Genomic DNA, 19,751 nt, shown 5'->3' with positions numbered 1-19,751 from the left:
GTGCTCTCCTGTTTTGTTCTTGCTACAATCAGGGTTTTTATTTATTTATTTTATTTATTGGCCCTTGATTTTCTTGTGTCTCCTCTCCCTCATCGTGTGTTTATCCTGCACTCACAGAGCCTGAACTAGTCAGAAATCTCACTGTCACAAACGTCACCACATCCTCTGTGTCTGTGAACTGGACTGAACCAGCAGGAAACACGTCCTTCTATAGAGTACAGTGGACAGGTGGACATGTCAATAAGAGTGTAAATGTGTCTGAAACATGGAGGACCATTAGTGATCTGACTGCTGGTGTCCAGTATAATATAAGTGTTACTGCAGTGGCAGATGATAACCATACTGACGGAGAGAGCACCACTGTTGTACAATACACAAGTAAGTGAGCATTAAAATGTGGTTGATACTGTCAGGAGGTCTGCTGAGGAGACCTGGTGGAGAGGACTCTGCAGTGATAACAAGCAGGACGACATTGAGGGGTTAATATAAGACAAGTCCAGGTGTAGAATAACAAGTCCTCTCAAAGGAGAAGTGCAGGTATCTCAGGGTTGTATCCTCACAGGAGGGTGAGACAGTGAGTGGTTGCACTGATGCTGTTTTGGGATCAGCTGCAGTGAAGCTGTTGAACTGGACCACAGTGATGATGAGAGAGTTCAGCAGTGAGGCAAAGGTTTGGATTTGTGTTGGTCCAGTTTTGTTGTTGCTCAGTAGCTCTGGCTAAAGTTTCTGGGTAGGAACTGAAAGAATGAGGTCACCTGTTAAGGATGATCCTGAGTGTCGGCCTTCAGAAGTGTGGCAACATGAAAACGTTGATGATAAAAAAGAAGCTAAATGAGCTTCAGCTACATGGAATCAGCTTGATGACGTCGCTACATGTGTCTTGTTTTGACTGTTACTACAAATTTAATAGATTTTCAAAGGGGATGCTTGATAAAATGATTCTAAAAGCTGTTTATTTGCTCATATAACACATTTTCCCTGACAGAGCCTGAAGTGGTCTCGAACCTCAGTGCCACTAACATCACAACATCCTCAGTGTACGTGATGTGGGCCGAACCAAACGGAGAGCGCTCCTTTTATAGAGTACAGTGGAGTAATGAAACAACTAACTGCACGGTCGATGTCACTGAAACAAAAATAAATATCACTGGGCTGACTGCTGGAGTGAAGTACAGTTTTACTGTCATAGCAGTGGCTGGAGATAACCAAACACAAAGTGAAATGGCACAGATTTTTAAGTATACAAGTAAGATGATGAATATGAATTTTACTGATCATGGTGCCTCTACATTGTTTTGTGTTTCACTGCTTCTTTCGTAAAAATGTGAATGTTTGCAGTTTACCTTTCTTGGTGTGACTACTTTTCTTATTTTTTTATGTTCTTGCAGTAGTTGCTTCTAATTTCATCTCTTCCTCCATAAAAACAAATGATGTAACAATTTTTTATGAGCATCAGAAAACTAAAAACCACATTTAATATATAAATGTTACTGATGTGGTTTTGTAACCAACAGGCACATCACAATTAAGTGTCACATATTTTACTCACATCCTCTCCTCTCCGCTCCTCTTTAGAGCCCGGTATCATTGGGAACCCCAGTATTGTGTCACAGAACACCTCCTCCATTTCTCTGAGCTGGACCTCACCGTCTGGTGAGGTGTTCATGTACAGGTTGGAGTGGCACAATGGTGGAGAACTGATGACTAGATACACAAACGATGTCTTTGCTGTGCTGTCAGACCTGATCCCTGGTACTAAATACACAATCACAGTCAAAGCTGTTGCTGGAGACAATGAGACAGAAGGAGACCCTTACACATTCACCTCAGTCACAAGTAACAAAATATTACTTATTTTGAATTACAGCTTTTTGTTGTATGTAGCTTGTTTGTATGGGCAGCTGTGCTCTCCTGTTTTGTTCTTGCTACAATCAGGGTTTTTATTTATTTATTTTATTTATTGGCTCTTGATTTTCTTGTGCCTCCTCTCCCTCATCGTGTGTTTATCCTGCACTCACAGAGCCTGAACTAGTCAGAAATCTCACTGTCACAAACGTCACCACATCCTCTGTGTCTGTGAACTGGACTGAACCAGCAGGAAACACGTCCTTCTATAGAGTACAGTGGACAGGTGGACATGTCAATAAGAGTGTAAATGTGTCTGAAACATGGAGGACCATTAGTGATCTGACTGCTGGTGTCCAGTATAATATAAGTGTTACTGCAGTGGCAGATGATAACCATACTGACGGAGAGAGCACCACTGTTGTACAATACACAAGTAAGTGAGCATTAAAATGTGGTTGATACTGTCAGGAGGTCTGCTGAGGAGACCTGGTGGAGAGGACTCTGCAGTGATAACAAGCAGGACGACATTGAGGGGTTAATATAAGACAAGTCCAGGTGTAGAATAACAAGTCCTCTCAAAGGAGAAGTGCAGGTATCTCAGGGTTGTATCCTCACAGGAGGGTGAGACAGTGAGTGGTTGCACTGATGCTGTTTTGGGATCAGCTGCAGTGAAGCTGTTGAACTGGACCACAGTGATGATGAGAGAGTTCAGCAGTGAGGCAAAGGTTTGGATTTGTGTTGGTCCAGTTTTGTTGTTGCTCAGTAGCTCTGGCTAAAGTTTCTGGGTAGGGACTAAAAGAATGAGGTCACCTGTTAAGGATGATCCTGAGTGTCGGCCTTCAGAAGTGTGGCAACATGAAAACGTTGATGATAAAAAAGAAGCTAAATGAGCTTCAGCTACATGGAATCAGCTTGATGACGTCGCTACATGTGTCTTGTTTTGACTGTTACTACAAATTTAATAGATTTTCAAAGTGGATGCTTGATAAAATGATTCTAAAAGCTGTTTATTTGCTCATATAACACATTTTCCCTGACAGAGCCTGAAGTGGTCTCGAACCTCAGTGCCACTAACATCACAACATCCTCAGTGTACGTGATGTGGGCCGAACCAAACGGAGAGCGCTCCTTTTATAGAGTACAGTGGAGTAATGAAACAACTAACTGCACGGTCGATGTCACTGAAACAAAAATAAATATCACTGGGCTGACTGCTGGAGTGAAGTACAGTTTTACTGTCATAGCAGTGGCTGGAGATAACCAAACACAAAGTGAAATGGCACAGATTTTTAAGTATACAAGTAAGATGATGAATATGAATTTTACTGATCATGGTGCCTCTACATTGTTTTGTGTTTCACTGCTTCTTTCGTAAAAATGTGAATGTTTGCAGTTTACCTTTCTTGGTGTGACTACTTTTCTTATTTTTTTATGTTCTTGCAGTAGTTGCTTCTAATTTCATCTCTTCCTCCATAAAAACAAATGATGTAACAATTTTTTATGAGCATCAGAAAACTAAAAACCACATTTAATATATAAATGTTACTGATGTGGTTTTGTAACCAACAGGCACATCACAATTAAGTGTCACATATTTTACTCACATCCTCTCCTCTCCGCTCCTCTTTAGAGCCCGGTATCATTGGGAACCCCAGTATTGTGTCACAGAACACCTCCTCCATTTCTCTGAGCTGGACCTCACCGTCTGGTGAGGTGTTCATGTACAGGTTGGAGTGGCACAATGGTGGAGAACTGATGACTAGATACACAAACGATGTCTTTGCTGTGCTGTCAGACCTGATCCCTGGTACTAAATACACAATCACAGTCAAAGCTGTTGCTGGAGACAATGAGACAGAAGGAGACCCTTACACATTCACCTCAGTCACAAGTAACAAAATATTACTTATTTTGAATTACAGCTTTTTGTTGTATGTAGCTTGTTTGTATGGGCAGCTGTGCTCTCCTGTTTTGTTCTTGCTACAATCAGGGTTTTTATTTATTTATTTTATTTATTGGCTCTTGATTTTCTTGTGCCTCCTCTCCCTCATCGTGTGTTTATCCTGCACTCACAGAGCCTGAACTAGTCAGAAATCTCACTGTCACAAACGTCACCACATCCTCTGTGTCTGTGAACTGGACTGAACCAGCAGGAAACACGTCCTTCTATAGAGTACAGTGGACAGGTGGACATGTCAATAAGAGTGTAAATGTGTCTGAAACATGGAGGACCATTAGTGATCTGACTGCTGGTGTCCAGTATAATATAAGTGTTACTGCAGTGGCAGATGATAACCATACTGACGGAGAGAGCACCACTGTTGTACAATACACAAGTAAGTGAGCATTAAAATGTGGTTGATACTGTCAGGAGGTCTGCTGAGGAGACCTGGTGGAGAGGACTCTGCAGTGATAACAAGCAGGACGACATTGAGGGGTTAATATAAGACAAGTCCAGGTGTAGAATAACAAGTCCTCTCAAAGGAGAAGTGCAGGTATCTCAGGGTTGTATCCTCACAGGAGGGTGAGACAGTGAGTGGTTGCACTGATGCTGTTTTGGGATCAGCTGCAGTGAAGCTGTTGAACTGGACCACAGTGATGATGAGAGAGTTCAGCAGTGAGGCAAAGGTTTGGATTTGTGTTGGTCCAGTTTTGTTGTTGCTCAGTAGCTCTGGCTAAAGTTTCTGGGTAGGGACTAAAAGAATGAGGTCACCTGTTAAGGATGATCCTGAGTGTCGGCCTTCAGAAGTGTGGCAACATGAAAACGCTGATGATAAAAAAGAAGCTAAATGAGCTTCAGCTACATGGAATCAGCTTGATGACGTCGCTACATGTGTCTTGTTTTGACTGTTACTACAAATTTAATAGATTTTCAAAGTGGATGCTTGATAAAATGATTCTAAAAGCTGTTTATTTGCTCATATAACACATTTTCCCTGACAGAGCCTGAAGTGGTCTCGAACCTCAGTGCCACTAACATCACAACATCCTCAGTGTACGTGATGTGGGCCGAACCAAACGGAGAGCGCTCCTTTTATAGAGTACAGTGGAGTAATGAAACAACTAACTGCACGGTCGATGTCACTGAAACAAAAATAAATATCACTGGGCTGACTGCTGGAGTGAAGTACAGTTTTACTGTCATAGCAGTGGCTGGAGATAACCAAACACAAAGTGAAATGGCACAGATTTTTAAGTATACAAGTAAGATGATGAATATGAATTTTACTGATCATGGTGCCTCTACATTGTTTTGTGTTTCACTGCTTCTTTCGTAAAAATGTGAATGTTTGCAGTTTACCTTTCTTGGTGTGACTACTTTTCTTATTTTTTTATGTTCTTGCAGTAGTTGCTTCTAATTTCATCTCTTCCTCCATAAAAACAAATGATGTAACAATTTTTTATGAGCATCAGAAAACTAAAAACCACATTTAATATATAAATGTTACTGATGTGGTTTTGTAACCAACAGGCACATAACAATTAAGTGTCACATATTTTACTCACATCCTCTCCTCTCCGCTCCTCTTTAGAGCCCGGTATCATTGGGAACCCCCATATTGTGTCACAGAACACCTCCTCCATTTCTCTGAGCTGGACCTCACCGTCTGGTGAGGTGTTCATGTACAGGTTGGAGTGGCACAATGGTGGAGAACTGATGACTAGATACACAAACGATACCTTTGCTGTGCTGTCAGACCTGATCCCTGGTACTAAATACACAATCACAGTCAAAGCTGTTGCTGGAGACAATGAGACAGAAGGAGACCCTTACACATTCACCTCAGTCACAAGTAACAAAATATTACTTATTTTGAATTACAGCTTTTTGTTGTATGTAGCTTGTTTGTATGGGCAGCTGTGCTCTCCTGTTTTGTTCTTGCTACAATCAGGGTTTTTATTTATTTATTTTATTTATTGGCTCTTGATTTTCTTGTGTCTCCTCTCCCTCATCGTGTGTTTATCCTGCACTCACAGAGCCTGAACTAGTCAGAAATCTCACTGTCACAAACGTCACCACATCCTCTGTGTCTGTGAACTGGACTGAACCAGCAGGAAACACGTCCTTCTATAGAGTACAGTGGACAGGTGGACATGTCAATAAGAGTGTAAATGTGTCTGAAACATGGAGGACCATTAGTGATCTGACTGCTGGTGTCCAGTATAATATAAGTGTTACTGCAGTGGCAGATGATAACCATACTGACGGAGAGAGCACCACTGTTGTACAATACACAAGTAAGTGAGCATTAAAATGTGGTTGATACTGTCAGGAGGTCTGCTGAGGAGACCTGGTGGAGAGGACTCTGCAGTGATAACAAGCAGGACGACATTGAGGGGTTAATATAAGACAAGTCCAGGTGTAGAATAACAAGTCCTCTCAAAGGAGAAGTGCAGGTATCTCAGGGTTGTATCCTCACAGGAGGGTGAGACAGTGAGTGGTTGCACTGATGCTGTTTTGGGATCAGCTGCAGTGAAGCTGTTGAACTGGACCACAGTGATGATGAGAGAGTTCAGCAGTGAGGCAAAGGTTTGGATTTCTGTTGGTCCAGTTTTGTTGTTGCTCAGTAGCTCTGGCTGAAGTTTCTGGGTAGGGACTGAAAGAATGAGGTCATGGACACAACAGCTGATTTGAGTTGCCTTCACAGGGTTGATTTACTTTTCATTGTTCACTGGAAAGTCAGTCTCTATGTGAAGCTGCTGTTTCTCTGTTATAAGTCAGATGAAGTGTTTCCGTCACCTGTTAAGGATGATCCTGAGTGTCGGCCTTCAGAAGTGTGGCAACATGAAAATGCTGATGATAAAAAAGAAGCTAAATGAGCTTCAGCTACATGGAATCAGCTTGATGACGTCGCTACATGTGTCTTGTTTTGACTGTTACTACAAATTTAATAGATTTTCAAAGGGGATGCTTGATAAAATGATTCTAAAAGCTGTTTATTTGCTCATATAACACATTTTCCCTGACAGAGCCTGAAGTGGTCTCGAACCTCAGTGCCACTAACATCACAACATCCTCAGTGTACGTGATGTGGGCCGAACCAAACGGAGAGCGCTCCTTTTATAGAGTACAGTGGAGTAATGAAACAACTAACTGCACGGTCGATGTCACTGAAACAAAAATAAATATCACTGGGCTGACTGCTGGAGTGAAGTACAGTTTTACTGTCATAGCAGTGGCTGGAGATAACCAAACACAAAGTGAAATGGCACAGATTTTTAAGTATACAAGTAAGATGATGAATATGAATTTTACTGATCATGGTGCCTCTACATTGTTTTGTGTTTCACTGCTTCTTTCGTAAAAATGTTAATGTTTGCAGTTTACCTTTCTTGGTGTGACTACTTTTCTTATTTTTTTATGTTCTTGCAGTAGTTGCTTCTAATTTCATCTCTTCCTCCATAAAAACAAATGATGTAACAATTTTTATGAGCATCAGAAAACTAAAAAACACATTTAATATATAAATGTTACTGATGTGGTTTTGTAACCAACAGGCACATCACAATTAAGTGTCACATATTTTACTCACATCCTCTCCTCTCCGCTCCTCTTTAGAGCCTGGTATCATTGGGAACCCCCATATTGTGTCACAGAACACCTCCTCCATTTCTCTGAGCTGGACCTCACCGTCTGGTGAGGTGTTCATGTACAGGTTGGAGTGGCACAATGGTGGAGAACTGATGACTAGATACACAAACGATGTCTTTGCTGTGCTGTCAGACCTGATCCCTGGTACTAAATACACAATCACAGTCAAAGCTGTTGCTGGAGACAATGAGACAGAAGGAGACCCTTACACATTCACCTCAGTTACAAGTAAGCCATACTTCTGTATTAAACTCATTTCTAACGTTAGATGGCTTCATCAATCAGTGTTGTGTTTGGTTGCTCTAAATCCCTTCTTTTTTCTTCATCCTGTATTTGTCCTGCATCCACAGCACCCGAAGCAGTCAGAAATCTCACTGTCACAAATGTCACCACATCCTCTGTGTCTCTAATCTGGACTGCACCAAGGGGAAACACGTCCTTCTATAGAGTACAGTGGACAGGTGGACATGTCAATAAGAGTGTAAATGTGTCTGAAACATGGAGGACCATTAGTGATCTGACTGCTGGTGTCCAGTATAATATAAGTGTTACTGCAGTGGCAGATGATAACCATACTGACGGAGAGAGCACCACTGTTGTACAATACACAAGTAAGTAGGCATTTAAATGTTAATACTGTCAGGAAGACATTCATAGACCTCATAGAACTCATAGATTCCTTGATATTGTGATAATAGCTTTTCTTATTTTCTCTTTTACAGACCAAACAATCTGTTAATCAAGAAAATAATTTACAGGTTTATCAATAATTGGCTTGTTACAGCCGTAGATGCATGTTTTTTATTTCTAATTTAATTTAATAAATGTACTATCCCTGTCTACACACACAGTCAACGGCACAACATATTGTTTAGGAAGATTATATTATAGGCCAGCATTTTAAGTTGTTAGAATTTTTGCTGTGTTATTGTATATTGCATTTCTCTGTGTATTGGCACAATTTTAAACATTACACCTTGTTTAGAAATAGGAATTAGTAGTGAGGTGTGAGATTGTGCAGCAATTGTATCCATCTCTCCTGAGTGGGCTATGCAGGACGGGACAGTCTCTACTGCAGTTGGCACAGATGGATGAAGAGTGGCCTGGTACAGAAAAAGGGGATGCTGCTCATCGTTTTCTCTTATGTCTTATGTCTCCTCTCCTGTATTAAGGAGGTGTGCTTGTCCTAAGTGTGGCAAGTTCCTGCAGAAACAGTGTGTGTCACTGCCGTCTCTTTCTCCCAGCTGTCAGAGTAGATGCTGTCGGCTGTGTTGGCCTCAAAAAAGATAACAACAAACAACACTAAACAAGAAAATGTACAAGATATGGACAATGTTGAGATGAGGTCAAGCTTGTGCCAGCATTTGGATCTGGGTGTATCCATGAGACCCTGTGAAGAAGTCGTTCTCGTCATTCTGTCTCTGCCCATTCTTATTCAAGTTCCCCACTCTAAAGTGACCAAGGCAGTCTGGCCAGGATTCACTGTTGGCACCAACCCTGGTATTGAGGTCCCCCATAAGGGTTTTTTGGGATGGTACTGATGGCCATGTCAAGGTCCCCCTAGAACGTAGAAGGGGCACAGACACTTGGCAGGTTGACTGGTCCACTGCTGGTGGATATACAGATGACAAGGAGGCATTCAGAGCCTCCTGTCCATGGTTCAGTCATGATACGGAGAGCGTTCTTCAATGCAAAGCCCATGCCATAGTCTTAGGTCTCGTTTGTACCATTTCCATGCCAGAAGAAGGTGCAGTTTTGTTCCTTCAGTTAGCTGCAGTCAGTGAGCCATGTCTCTTGGAGAGCAGCAATGAAAATATTGAGTCTGTCAAGCTCTCAGTCGATGATGGCAATCTTGCAGGAGTCATAGAGGTTGTTGAGACTGTCTTAGAGTCCTGTGCGCATGGTCCTGACATTCCATTTAGATTTTAGAGCTGGTATCTTTGCTTTCTTGTGTTTCGGTGGTGCAGCATCAGCTTATCTTGTTTCACACTTTGTCCCAAGCACCCATTGAGGCAGGTGGACATTGGTGGGTTGGCACCTATTGGTTGGGGGCTGCCTGATTGAGGGAGGCAGTAGCCGACCAATGGAACACATTGATTCCTCCACCATCAAGGCTGACCCATGGTGCCGTATTTCCTATGCCAATAAACTGCGACTAATAACCCATAAGATTACCAGCTTCTGTGTTGTTTCCTCTGAAACAACACAAGTGGCCTCTCCAGTGCACAAGCCTGGGTAAGAAATATAAAGATCCTGGATTGAGATCCAGATCATCAGAATTCCCATCTTGGCCTTGCTGATGGGAGTCAAAGAAATGTGAGGCATGACATTTGGTATCAGTTTGGCTGCAGGAGCTGCCGGAACAGTTCTTGTAAGACACTGGACCGCAATTGGGCCACCACTCTTAACTTGTTAGGTTTACTACCTTTAACTGGGGCTTTTGGTTCAGACATGGACCTCTGCATAATGCAGCTCATCCACCCAGTGGTGCAGTGTAGGCAACACCCCCTCATGTGTGTTAACCTGCCAGCTGAGGCAGTGAGCATGTGAGAGATTTCGGAGTTGGATGAGAGCCACTGATTTGTGTCTCATCAGCCAGTTAGAGTGCAACTATCAGGCAACAAAGCTATTATTTCTATCCAGAGCCCCCTACATCCTGAAATACAGGAATATATAGATTGGAAGTATGGTGAAGGAATCACTAATATCTAATAATCACAATTCAATATTTATTTTTTAATTGATTAAATATGCATTTACAGCAAATATATATACTCTGTTTATATTCTGTCATTTCATTATGTGAACCACCACATAATATTATGTTTTCACAATGTAATGAAAAAACACCCTCTATTTCTTTTTTTTGCACAGGGCCTGCAAAGCCTGGCAACATCACAGCACAAGGAACAAAGAGCCTGTCCATCAGCTGGATTGTACCTAAAGGGATGGTTGATCACTATAAAGTGACCATCTCAAATACAATTCTGAAATATTCAAATGCCACCAAAACAACAGGCACCACAGCCATCTTTACTGATTTATATCCTGGGAGAATCTATAATATCACAGTGACTGCGGTAGCTGGAAACTTCAATAACACATCTGACCAGGCTTCATTTGCAACTTGTAAGTTCAACATCCTTTTCTGTTGCTGTTTTTGTGGGATTCTCTTGATTAGATCTTTAGAGCAGCTTAACATATGAATTAAGCTTCTAAAGCCATTAAAGCCATTCAGACATGAATATTGACAGAGCCACGAATAACATTGGCTAACTGTGTGACAGTCAACGACTTTTTATTTCAGAAGGATATGATATGATAGCTTTTCTTGTATATTAGTACTAGTACTACTACCATGTGATATTTTGTGGAAACACCATGCTAACAAATGCTCTTTACATTGTGTGTTTGATCTCACCACTTGCATGTCTCCTCTGAATCACCACACTGGAGACTGACTGCAAAAAACTTTTTTTAAACACCACAATTATAGAATATTTTTTAAACAACACAATTATATATATATAAAAAAAATATTATGTACCTTTCCTGTTATTCACACCTTAGTTCCCACGCCTCCTGGTTCCATCATCATCACTGACAGGACAAACTCTTCACTCCTTTTGAACTGGACGATACCTGTCTTGATGGAGGGTGCCCCAAACATCAGCTACCATATCACCTACCAGCCTAAGAATGACACAGTCCAAAATACAACCTCCACAGTCAATAGCGCAAAGCTGTCCCTGCTTTTCTCTGGAATGTGCTACAATATAACTGTAGAAACAGTTGGACCCCAAAATTTAAGGAGCACAGCTGTCCATAATTCTACTTTCACCTGTAAGTACAACAGGGAGACACCAAAGCACAGAGACGTGTTTCTATTGCTTGGAGTAATTAAATCTGTTTTGTATATGCAATATTTGTATAACAATCCATTGTATTGTCTCACCAGCACCTACAAACACTGCATATTACATAATATACTGTATAATGTAAATGCATCATAAGTACGTGATGGAAATCTCTTCTCTAATTACTTTTTTAACTAACATTTCCATCTTGTTTGTCATCTTTCTAGTGCCCAACCCTGTGTTGAACCTTAAAGCCTACCCTAAATCCATCACCTCAATCAAAGTGGAATGGTCCGACCCGCTGGGAGCCCAGTCGTATTACGAATATTTGATTAAAACCTACAACGACACAGAAGCACTTTTTACCAAAACAACCATTAATAACAGCATTGATTTATCTGACCTGGAGCCGGGAACTGGATATAATATCAGTGTCAGCACAATAGCAGCACCAGGAAGTGAATCCATGGAGGAACAGATATTCAGTTACACATGTAAGAACTTCTATTTAAATGCAGCCAAACTGCTGAAGCCCTAATGGGGTCTGCACTGATTCAACTTTTTAATATCCTTTTTTACATAACTTTTTATACTTAAAATGACTAAGTAAACCACAAAAATATGAAATATAAAAATGTTGAGGTTTTTGGCCTTAAATAACCCTCTGCTGTATTTGCTGCAGTGCCCAAAGCAGTGACCAACCTCACAGTGAGTGAAGTGAACACAACAGCCATCCGGCTGACGTGGCTCAAACAATGTGATTATAAGACTTCCCACTCCTACCTGGTGATAGCGCTCCAGGACGGCATAGAGGTTCAGAAAAATCAAACAGAGACAGAGACTTATACCTTCTTCGATCTGACACCTGGAGAACTGTACACTTTTAATGTGTCTACAGTTGTAGAAGGGGTCATGTCCACATGGGAAAAGACCTCAAGTTATACAAGTATGTCTTCACAGTTTCTGAAATGTGTTTATACATACAAGACAACCATAAAAGAGAATGTTCAAAATCCAAGCAGCAAAGGTGATATAAATGGATTTTAGTCTCTAGTATGGGTTAAAGTGGAAACAGACAACTTTTCAACTTCCCCCCTAGTCTTTCCAAGTGGTATTACTTGGAAACACTCCCATTCAAACAATCCCAGTAGAGAAGTACAGGGCTGAATTTCTGTCCAAGCCAAACCATGACTCTTTACTCTGAGTGAATATTTCACCTTCAATTACTCCTCTTACAACAGGGCCCTTTTCTGTCTTTTGCTGGGTAGTGTACTTTCCGGGAAATCGTACCCAGTGGCAGAAAGAATTGCGTAGTGAAAGTGAGGCTAGAGCCATTACATTGTGCAATCAATATTTAATACCTAATGATAAGTTAAAGCAAAAAAAAAAAAAAAAACTTGTCTATTGCCACTTTAATCTCCAAAAACGCTAGAGCCAACAATTTCCATAGTGTTGGTCATTAGTCTGCCCTGCCTGTTAAATGCCCACATATTTCAAATGCCACACCTCCAGTTTGTAATGTAGGTCTTCAGTTAAAAATTTTAGTCTCAAGTCCATTATAGAACATTTTAGAATACAATAACTGTGTTACAATTATTGTGTTACTATCCAACCCAATCTATTTTTTCAAGTTAACTTAATGTGTGCTCATTATTTCAGGCAGAAATCTAAAAGGAAAAATTTTCAAATGTATATTATACAAAAAAAAATTTTTCCCCCTCCAGGGCCTGAGGTCGTTTCTAACATCACAGCCATAGGAAACACAACTACCATGTCAGTGACCTGGATCCCAGCACTTGGGCGGGTGGTCTCCTACACTGTCAAGCTGTACAGAGATGAGCAGTTGGTGCAGAACAGCACGGATCTGGGCAACACCACTCTAATCAAAGTATTTGAGGGCCTGAAACCAGGAGTGCTTTACTGTGTAGAGGTGTTCGCCAAAAGCGGCTCTTTTAAGAGTGACCGTCGTAGAGTTTGCAACGCAACTTGTGAGTTACATTGAGATTGTAACCTGTTTGTACTGTACGCACAGTATTTTGCACATTCATTGTATAAACGCTTATTTGAATCAAGCTCTAATAAAACAGAATTCCCTCTCCTATTCAGTTCCCAACCCTCCTGGCCCCATCACAGTGGAGTCTCAGACTGTGGAGTCCATCAATTTTACCTGGGAATTTCCAGAGGACATGGACCATAATAATTACAGCTTCAGGGTGTCCACTGTTAATGGTTCCTTTCAGATTGAAAACAACTGGTTCCTGCTGGACAATCTGGAATCTGGAAGCCGCTACAGCATCTCTGTTGTTACTGTAGGCGTGTTTGACTATGAGAGCACAGCAGTGACAGCATATAACTATACCAGTGAGTGTGACTAATGCACACTAATCAGGGTTATTAATGTGGATGGTATACTTTAGGACATTTTTAAAGTAATTTTTCTAAAGTTAGTCTTTTTCTGTCTTTAGTCAGTTCTTAGTGTGGGTTTTGAGTTTATTCATTCATCTATTTAGACATGTGATGTTTGAGTTTTGTTGTTATTTCTTCACTGGTGTTCTTATTTTTTGCCATTTAGTGACAGTGACAGGTTCCAAAGAAATACTATACACATGTTTACAAGCAGCCGTATGTGCAATGATGATGATGATGCTTTGAAAGAATTATATATATTTACATACTATTTTTCAGTTAGTATTAAGTTAACTGCTTCTTGAGCTAGATGCATGTGTTTTATCAAATCAATGCCATTAAGAGGCACTAAATGACATACTGAGCACATAATTATTACAGTGTATTGACTCCCAAAATCCAACTTGTGAAAATGCATGCTTATTTTGTATATCCACTGTGTGTCATCTGTTTTATTTTCTCAGGACCATATCCTGTGACCAGGCTGAGACAGGCAAAAATTGCCACAAATGCAGTGACATTGGTGTGGGAACAACCTCAGAGAAAATCTGACTACTCATATGTGGTGCAAGTCACCAATGGCTCCTTTTCTCTTTCTAAAGTAATCTTAAACACCACATACAGAATCACTGGACTTTTATCTGGGAGCAACTACAGCTTCACTGTCACTACACAGACAGCAGATGACACTCAGTCATCTCCTGTGACAGTCTCCTACTTCACACGTATGTATATATCAAACACGCTGTATACCTGGACATTTACAATATCACACCAAAGCTTAATAAGCAAAACAACAAAAGAAGACAGTTAAACAATACCTAAACATATTAAGTTTATCATGATTCCTTTACCTTTTATCTGTCCCTGTAACTTTTGTACTGAGGGAAGTGCAGCTAATTTGACAGAGTATGAAAGGGAAAAGTGTGCTTTATGTTGTTTTCAAAAATAAGACTCTCTTTCCTGTTTTTAGGGCCTTATAATATTGAATCGTTAGAGGCTGACACCTTAAACACAACCACTGTACATCTGACTTGGAAAAAACCACTGGAGCACAAGAGTGAATATACATATCGGGTTCAGACAACAGGCTGTGGCTTCCAAAACGAAACAGTTGCACAAGAGGTCGCCCAGATCTCAGAGCTCACCCCTGGGACCAATTGCACGTTCTGTGTTTTTGTGAGGGCAGAGGATGTCATTGAAGGAGAAGCAGAGTGCATCTGGCAGTATACTAGTAAGATTCTCACCTGTCATTTCTCTTTCTTTCTTTGACATTGTCGAGTTGGTTGATCAGCTTTAATCTTTCCTCCTCTGCACATTAATAGAGCCTGAGGCAGTGCAACCCAGCATCTCCAGCCAAGGCTCCAATAGTTCAATCCTGGTGTCATGGACCAAACCTCTTGGGGAAATTGAATATTATAAGGTTTATCTAAACAGAACTTCTTCGACTTTAGAGGAGCGAATGCTGAACTCTACCAGTACATCCTTTCTGTTTGAAAGCCTGTCTGCAGGGATGCTTTATGAAGCCAGGGTAACCACATTTAGTGGACCCTTCAATGCATCATCTGGATTCATAACTAATGCAACTTGTAAGTATGATACATTTTTCAAACTTTAAAGTGTGGTGTCACATACTCATATTCAAAAATGCACTTGCCATTGGGAAGAGTGACATATTCTTTGACTTTATTTTTTGTATTCAATTTAACATGTGTCATCATGTAGTCCTTTCAGTTGTGAGCACAGCTGATGGCGCTTTAAAGACCATGATGCTCAATGACATGATAATGGTTACTTCTGTAGCATCACACAGGTCCTTCATTCTGAGATTACTCATATGTGGAAGAACAGTAATATGATAATATTTTTTGAGTTGAACAACTGCTGCTTGTTGAAGTGAACATGCTTTAATTCCACTCCTCACCCCCCTCCCCCCACTCCCGCAGTCCCGAACCCTCCTGGGTCAATTGAGGTCCTGTCAAAGACAAACATTTCCATTGAAATAAGGTGGGAGGAAGCTGCTCTGATGACTGGTGCATCATTTGTCTACAAATTGACCCACACACCATCCCAGGGAAGTAAGGGAAGTGAATACATCACTACCACCAAGACCAGTCACACTTTTACCTCCCTGCTCTCTGGGACTCCCTACAATATCTCCATTGTAACAGTGGGTGTCTTGAATTTTGAGAGTGAGAGGCTTCACATCAACATGGTTACTACAAGTAAGGGTTTTATTTCTGTACCAAAGCATTGTACAAGCACAAACACTCCCCTCTGCCCTATTTGCTATCTGGAGTGACATTTACATCTCTTAAATGTCTTTCAAACAGGACCATTGAGTGTGGAGTCTCTTGTGACTTATAAGGCAGAAGAGAACAACATCAAAGTCACATGGAAAAGTCCTGCAGATTACAAGAGCGGCTATCGTTACTATTTGACCTGGCAAAGCCAAGATGGGCTCAAAAGTAACATAACATCTGAAACTCAGTATACTATCTATAACCTGGACCCTGGCAGCAAGTCTTGCTTTAATGTTACCACAGAGACCTTGGACGGAACAAGGGGTGCTCCAACATCGAATTGCAGCTGCACAAGTATGATCACAACAGCTGGATTCATTTCATAATGCTATTACATGGTTTCAACTAAATTTGTCTTTCAACCACACATGCATGAAAAATGTGAAATGCAAGCTTATTTTAGGTGTGATTACACTTAAAAAGTGTTGTATTCTAGGTGTGAGATATTATGCTATGAGGACTGATTAATTCTTAGTAACTATTTAGATCGTTTTAAAGAGTCATTTTTTGTTAATCTAAAAGTGAAGTGAATGTTGTTGACAACTAGACTCAAGTAATAGAAAGGAAATCACTCAAAATAAATGATCCAGCAAATATATCTTTGGCCAGAATTAATATAAATTAATCCACTTTAATATTATTTTTTATTTGTGTTATGTTTCTCCTAACATTCATTTCTATGTGATGCTACAGAGGCAAGCCCAGTGAAAAGCTTAACATGTAAAGGTCCAAATACACCAAATGCAGAAATTATCTTGTCCTGGTCCAAACCCATTGGCCAGCACTCCGGCTTCCTGGTCACCGTAAACGACAGCGAGATCAACAACTCAACAAACACCTGTTGCAATCAGACTGTATCCAATCTTCGTCACAATACTAAATACAAACTGACTGTGGAGACACTGAGCTGTGGACCACCAAGCATTCCTGTGTCTAAAGACTGCAACACAGGCATCACAGGTAAGACATTATGCTTACTTGCTAATATGTTAAAACATATTTTAATATAAGCTTTGAAATTGTTTTGATATATACAGCAAACTTGTATATGTCTGTTGCTAGTGCTGAAAGACGTTCAGTCATTTCAGACACTAATTTTATTCACTCATCGGTGGGAGGTTTTTTTTTTGTCATCTTTTTTGTGATGTTTGATGTATGAGAACTTCTCAAAGCCAATTTTTTTTCTCTTTCATAATTTTCATTACTTGAAGATCCACCCATTCCACCTGAGTCACTGGTGGAGGTGGGTGACATAGCATACAACAGGTTCTCCCTTCAGATTAATAGACAGCTGCTGAATGACACCAATGGGCCAATCACACACGTTGGGGTGCTGGTGACAAACAGCCTCACTGGTGGGTTTCTTGTTCTTTACTTATTGTCAGGGTCTTTTATAATTATCATGTTATCATAATCCATTCATGTTTAAGTGACAATTTGCTGTGCATGACCTATATCCTGGAGATCAATTTATTAATGCTTAGTCTAAGTATTTCTAACTGTTATTTGCTTCATTTTTTAATTAAGACTCAATGGTATTTCCTGTCCTTTCAGATGACACTTTGAAAACATACTTGGAGAAAACTTACGATCAGTGGAAGGAAAAGGATGCTACAGCATACCTGGCAACAGTCAGACAGGCCATTGTCAAGTCACGCAGTGGAGAGAACAATCTGATCATAGAAGTAGGAGATGGATCCACATGGAAGGGCTACACTAATGGTCCTCTGGATGCCTCTGCAAAATACGGGTAAGAACAAAAAATATAATGTGCATAATGTAGTAACATCTCAATGATTGAATCAATATCTCCTTTATAGGCTATTGCTGTATGATGTAAAATAATGTGTATTTGAACTGCCAACTATTTCTGTTCCTCTTAGTAATGTGTAATAATGTATGTTTTTTTAATCAATAGTCATTAAAATGATGTATTTTTAACACTTGATTTTTTTTTTTTAAATATTACTGTTGCATCACATATTATAATATTGCATGGCATCAACACAAGTGTATTAAGTAATGATTTTATCTTAATCATTTGATTCATCAAATTAAGTTATGAAAGTTTTCAGCTTTCATATGACTTGATCAAAATCTGGTTAGAAGTAGATATGCTAACAGGCATTGCTTACATTTTTGATTTATACTTTGACAACACATCCTTACATTATCCAACAAATATCACAGTAGAAGTTATTTTAAGATACTTATTTCATTACATAGAAAAAAAAGAAATATATATATATATATATATATATATATATATATATAATCCTCTCATCCTGCAGATACGCCATTGTGTTGTTCACCAATCTGACTACAACAGAAACTGGCCTTGTGGATGTTCACACTTCACTGGTGTCAATAACAACATTCTACTCTCCTGTTCAACTCCCACAAAACCCAGGTACCCAGAATCACAGATTGTTTGTTTCGCCATGAAACACTCTCATAATGTGAGAAAATGCTCATTGGCCTCTTTTGTTGTCTCTCTGTCAACAAATCTTTGTCAATTCCAGCTGTCATTGGCACTGCTATCGGAGCAACACTGGGAATTTTTTTTGTTCTCTTCATCATCCTCATTGGCTTCATTATCTACTGGAAAAGGTTTGTCATCGTCATCACTGATAGAAATGACTCTTAAGTCAGTGTGTATAGGACTAAACTCCACTCACTGTTTATGAACTGCAGGTTATCCAACAAAGAATCGTCAGACATCCAGATTCATTCAATGAGGTAAGGTTTTCATTTTTACCATGTTATTATAAGATTAAAGTAAATTGACAACAATAGTTATAGCTGTTAGTCAATCTTGCTTTTTCCTCTTTCTTTTTCCAGAGCCAAAGTGTAAGTATAAATCCTATACATGCATACTATTCAGATCTATCAAATGTTACATATCATGACCGAAACAGACTGAACTGTACCAAAACTGTTTTCTGAACAAAACTCATTTCTTGTCTAATCTCTGGTGTCCATTTGAGCAGAAGCGTGGCTGTGAGGGTCGAGGACTATGAGGATTACTACAGGAAGCAGAAAGCAGACTCCAACTGTGGCTTTGCTGAAGAGTTTGAGGTGGAACATAAACTTAATATACAGGGGTTCCTGATAGAAAATGTGTCTATTCATAGCAAACAATTATGGCTAAAAAATATTTAGTGGGCATTTGGGTGGGTATTAAAATATTGTACAGTGTATTGTGCAGTTTATTCCAGATCGATTTAGTCATATAATTGAATAATTTTGACAGTATAATACATGTATATCTGACAACTACACATCACATCACCTTAATGTATAAAAAATATATAACCTAAATATATTTTTACTGACTTTTGCTATATTCCTTACTAATATTAAGTTGCTTTCTGTGATATTGCACATGCACCAGATTTGAGTAGTGAGCCATCCAATCATGAGTCATTTTTTTCCCCGTTTCTTTTAAAGGACCTGAAGCTTGTTGGTACAGGTCAGTCAAAAACAAGCGCTTTGACTTTGGAGAACAAGCCGAAGAACCGCTACAACAATGTGCTTCCCTGTGAGTCACCTTAACAAATCCACCTCCGCTGCTTTCAAGAGTAACACTCCTCACTCTTTAAAACTATATCATTGCCTGTCACAGTGTATCTACTACCATTATCCCATTTTTGTTTGGAAATCAAATCAAAGTTATCGTACATCTTTCAGTGCAATAACAGTACAGGAAAAGACACTGCAATAATTCAATTAATTTTTGTTCCT

General features: G+C 39.9%; 1 protein-coding gene across 9 annotated transcripts in view; it reads left to right on the top strand.

The window, feature by feature from the left end:
• Positions 1–19,751, top strand: part of ptprjb.2 (protein tyrosine phosphatase receptor type Jb, tandem duplicate 2) — a 39,262-nt gene that overhangs the window by 16,418 nt on the left and 3,093 nt on the right. For 2 of the 9 annotated variants that reach the window (XM_071503869.1, XM_071503932.1), the window contains exons 2-33: positions 118–378; positions 986–1,246; positions 1,576–1,836; positions 2,021–2,281; positions 2,889–3,149; positions 3,479–3,739; positions 3,924–4,184; positions 4,792–5,052; positions 5,382–5,642; positions 5,827–6,087; positions 6,820–7,080; positions 7,409–7,669; positions 7,792–8,052; positions 10,316–10,570; positions 11,012–11,284; positions 11,526–11,792; positions 11,981–12,244; positions 13,023–13,286; positions 13,405–13,659; positions 14,169–14,429; positions 14,678–14,938; positions 15,030–15,293; positions 15,651–15,929; positions 16,038–16,301; positions 16,701–16,967; positions 17,219–17,362; positions 17,562–17,757; positions 18,299–18,417; positions 18,530–18,617; positions 18,702–18,746; positions 18,998–19,085; positions 19,458–19,548. In XM_071503869.1, coding sequence (XP_071359970.1) covers positions 118–378; positions 986–1,246; positions 1,576–1,836; positions 2,021–2,281; positions 2,889–3,149; positions 3,479–3,739; positions 3,924–4,184; positions 4,792–5,052; positions 5,382–5,642; positions 5,827–6,087; positions 6,820–7,080; positions 7,409–7,669; positions 7,792–8,052; positions 10,316–10,570; positions 11,012–11,284; positions 11,526–11,792; positions 11,981–12,244; positions 13,023–13,286; positions 13,405–13,659; positions 14,169–14,429; positions 14,678–14,938; positions 15,030–15,293; positions 15,651–15,929; positions 16,038–16,301; positions 16,701–16,967; positions 17,219–17,362; positions 17,562–17,757; positions 18,299–18,417; positions 18,530–18,617; positions 18,702–18,746; positions 18,998–19,085; positions 19,458–19,548 — 7,338 coding nt within the window. The remainder of the gene's footprint in view (positions 1–117; positions 379–985; positions 1,247–1,575; positions 1,837–2,020; positions 2,282–2,888; positions 3,150–3,478; positions 3,740–3,923; positions 4,185–4,791; positions 5,053–5,381; positions 5,643–5,826; positions 6,088–6,819; positions 7,081–7,408; positions 7,670–7,791; positions 8,053–10,315; positions 10,571–11,011; positions 11,285–11,525; positions 11,793–11,980; positions 12,245–13,022; positions 13,287–13,404; positions 13,660–14,168; positions 14,430–14,677; positions 14,939–15,029; positions 15,294–15,650; positions 15,930–16,037; positions 16,302–16,700; positions 16,968–17,218; positions 17,363–17,561; positions 17,758–18,298; positions 18,418–18,529; positions 18,618–18,701; positions 18,747–18,997; positions 19,086–19,457; positions 19,549–19,751) is intronic. The other 7 variants (XM_071503922.1, XM_071503886.1, XM_071503895.1 and 4 more) reach the window with 7 other exon arrangements.

Source organism: Trachinotus anak, unplaced genomic scaffold (genome assembly GCF_046630095.1).
Source record: "Trachinotus anak isolate AG129_WGS33_773 ecotype Australia unplaced genomic scaffold, CSIRO_AGI_Tana_v1 ptg000002l, whole genome shotgun sequence".
In the NCBI taxonomy this organism is placed as follows: Eukaryota; Metazoa; Chordata; class Actinopteri; order Carangiformes; family Carangidae; genus Trachinotus; species Trachinotus anak.
Note: the sequence above shows the minus strand (reverse complement) of the source record. Positions and strands in the feature narration are given on the sequence as shown.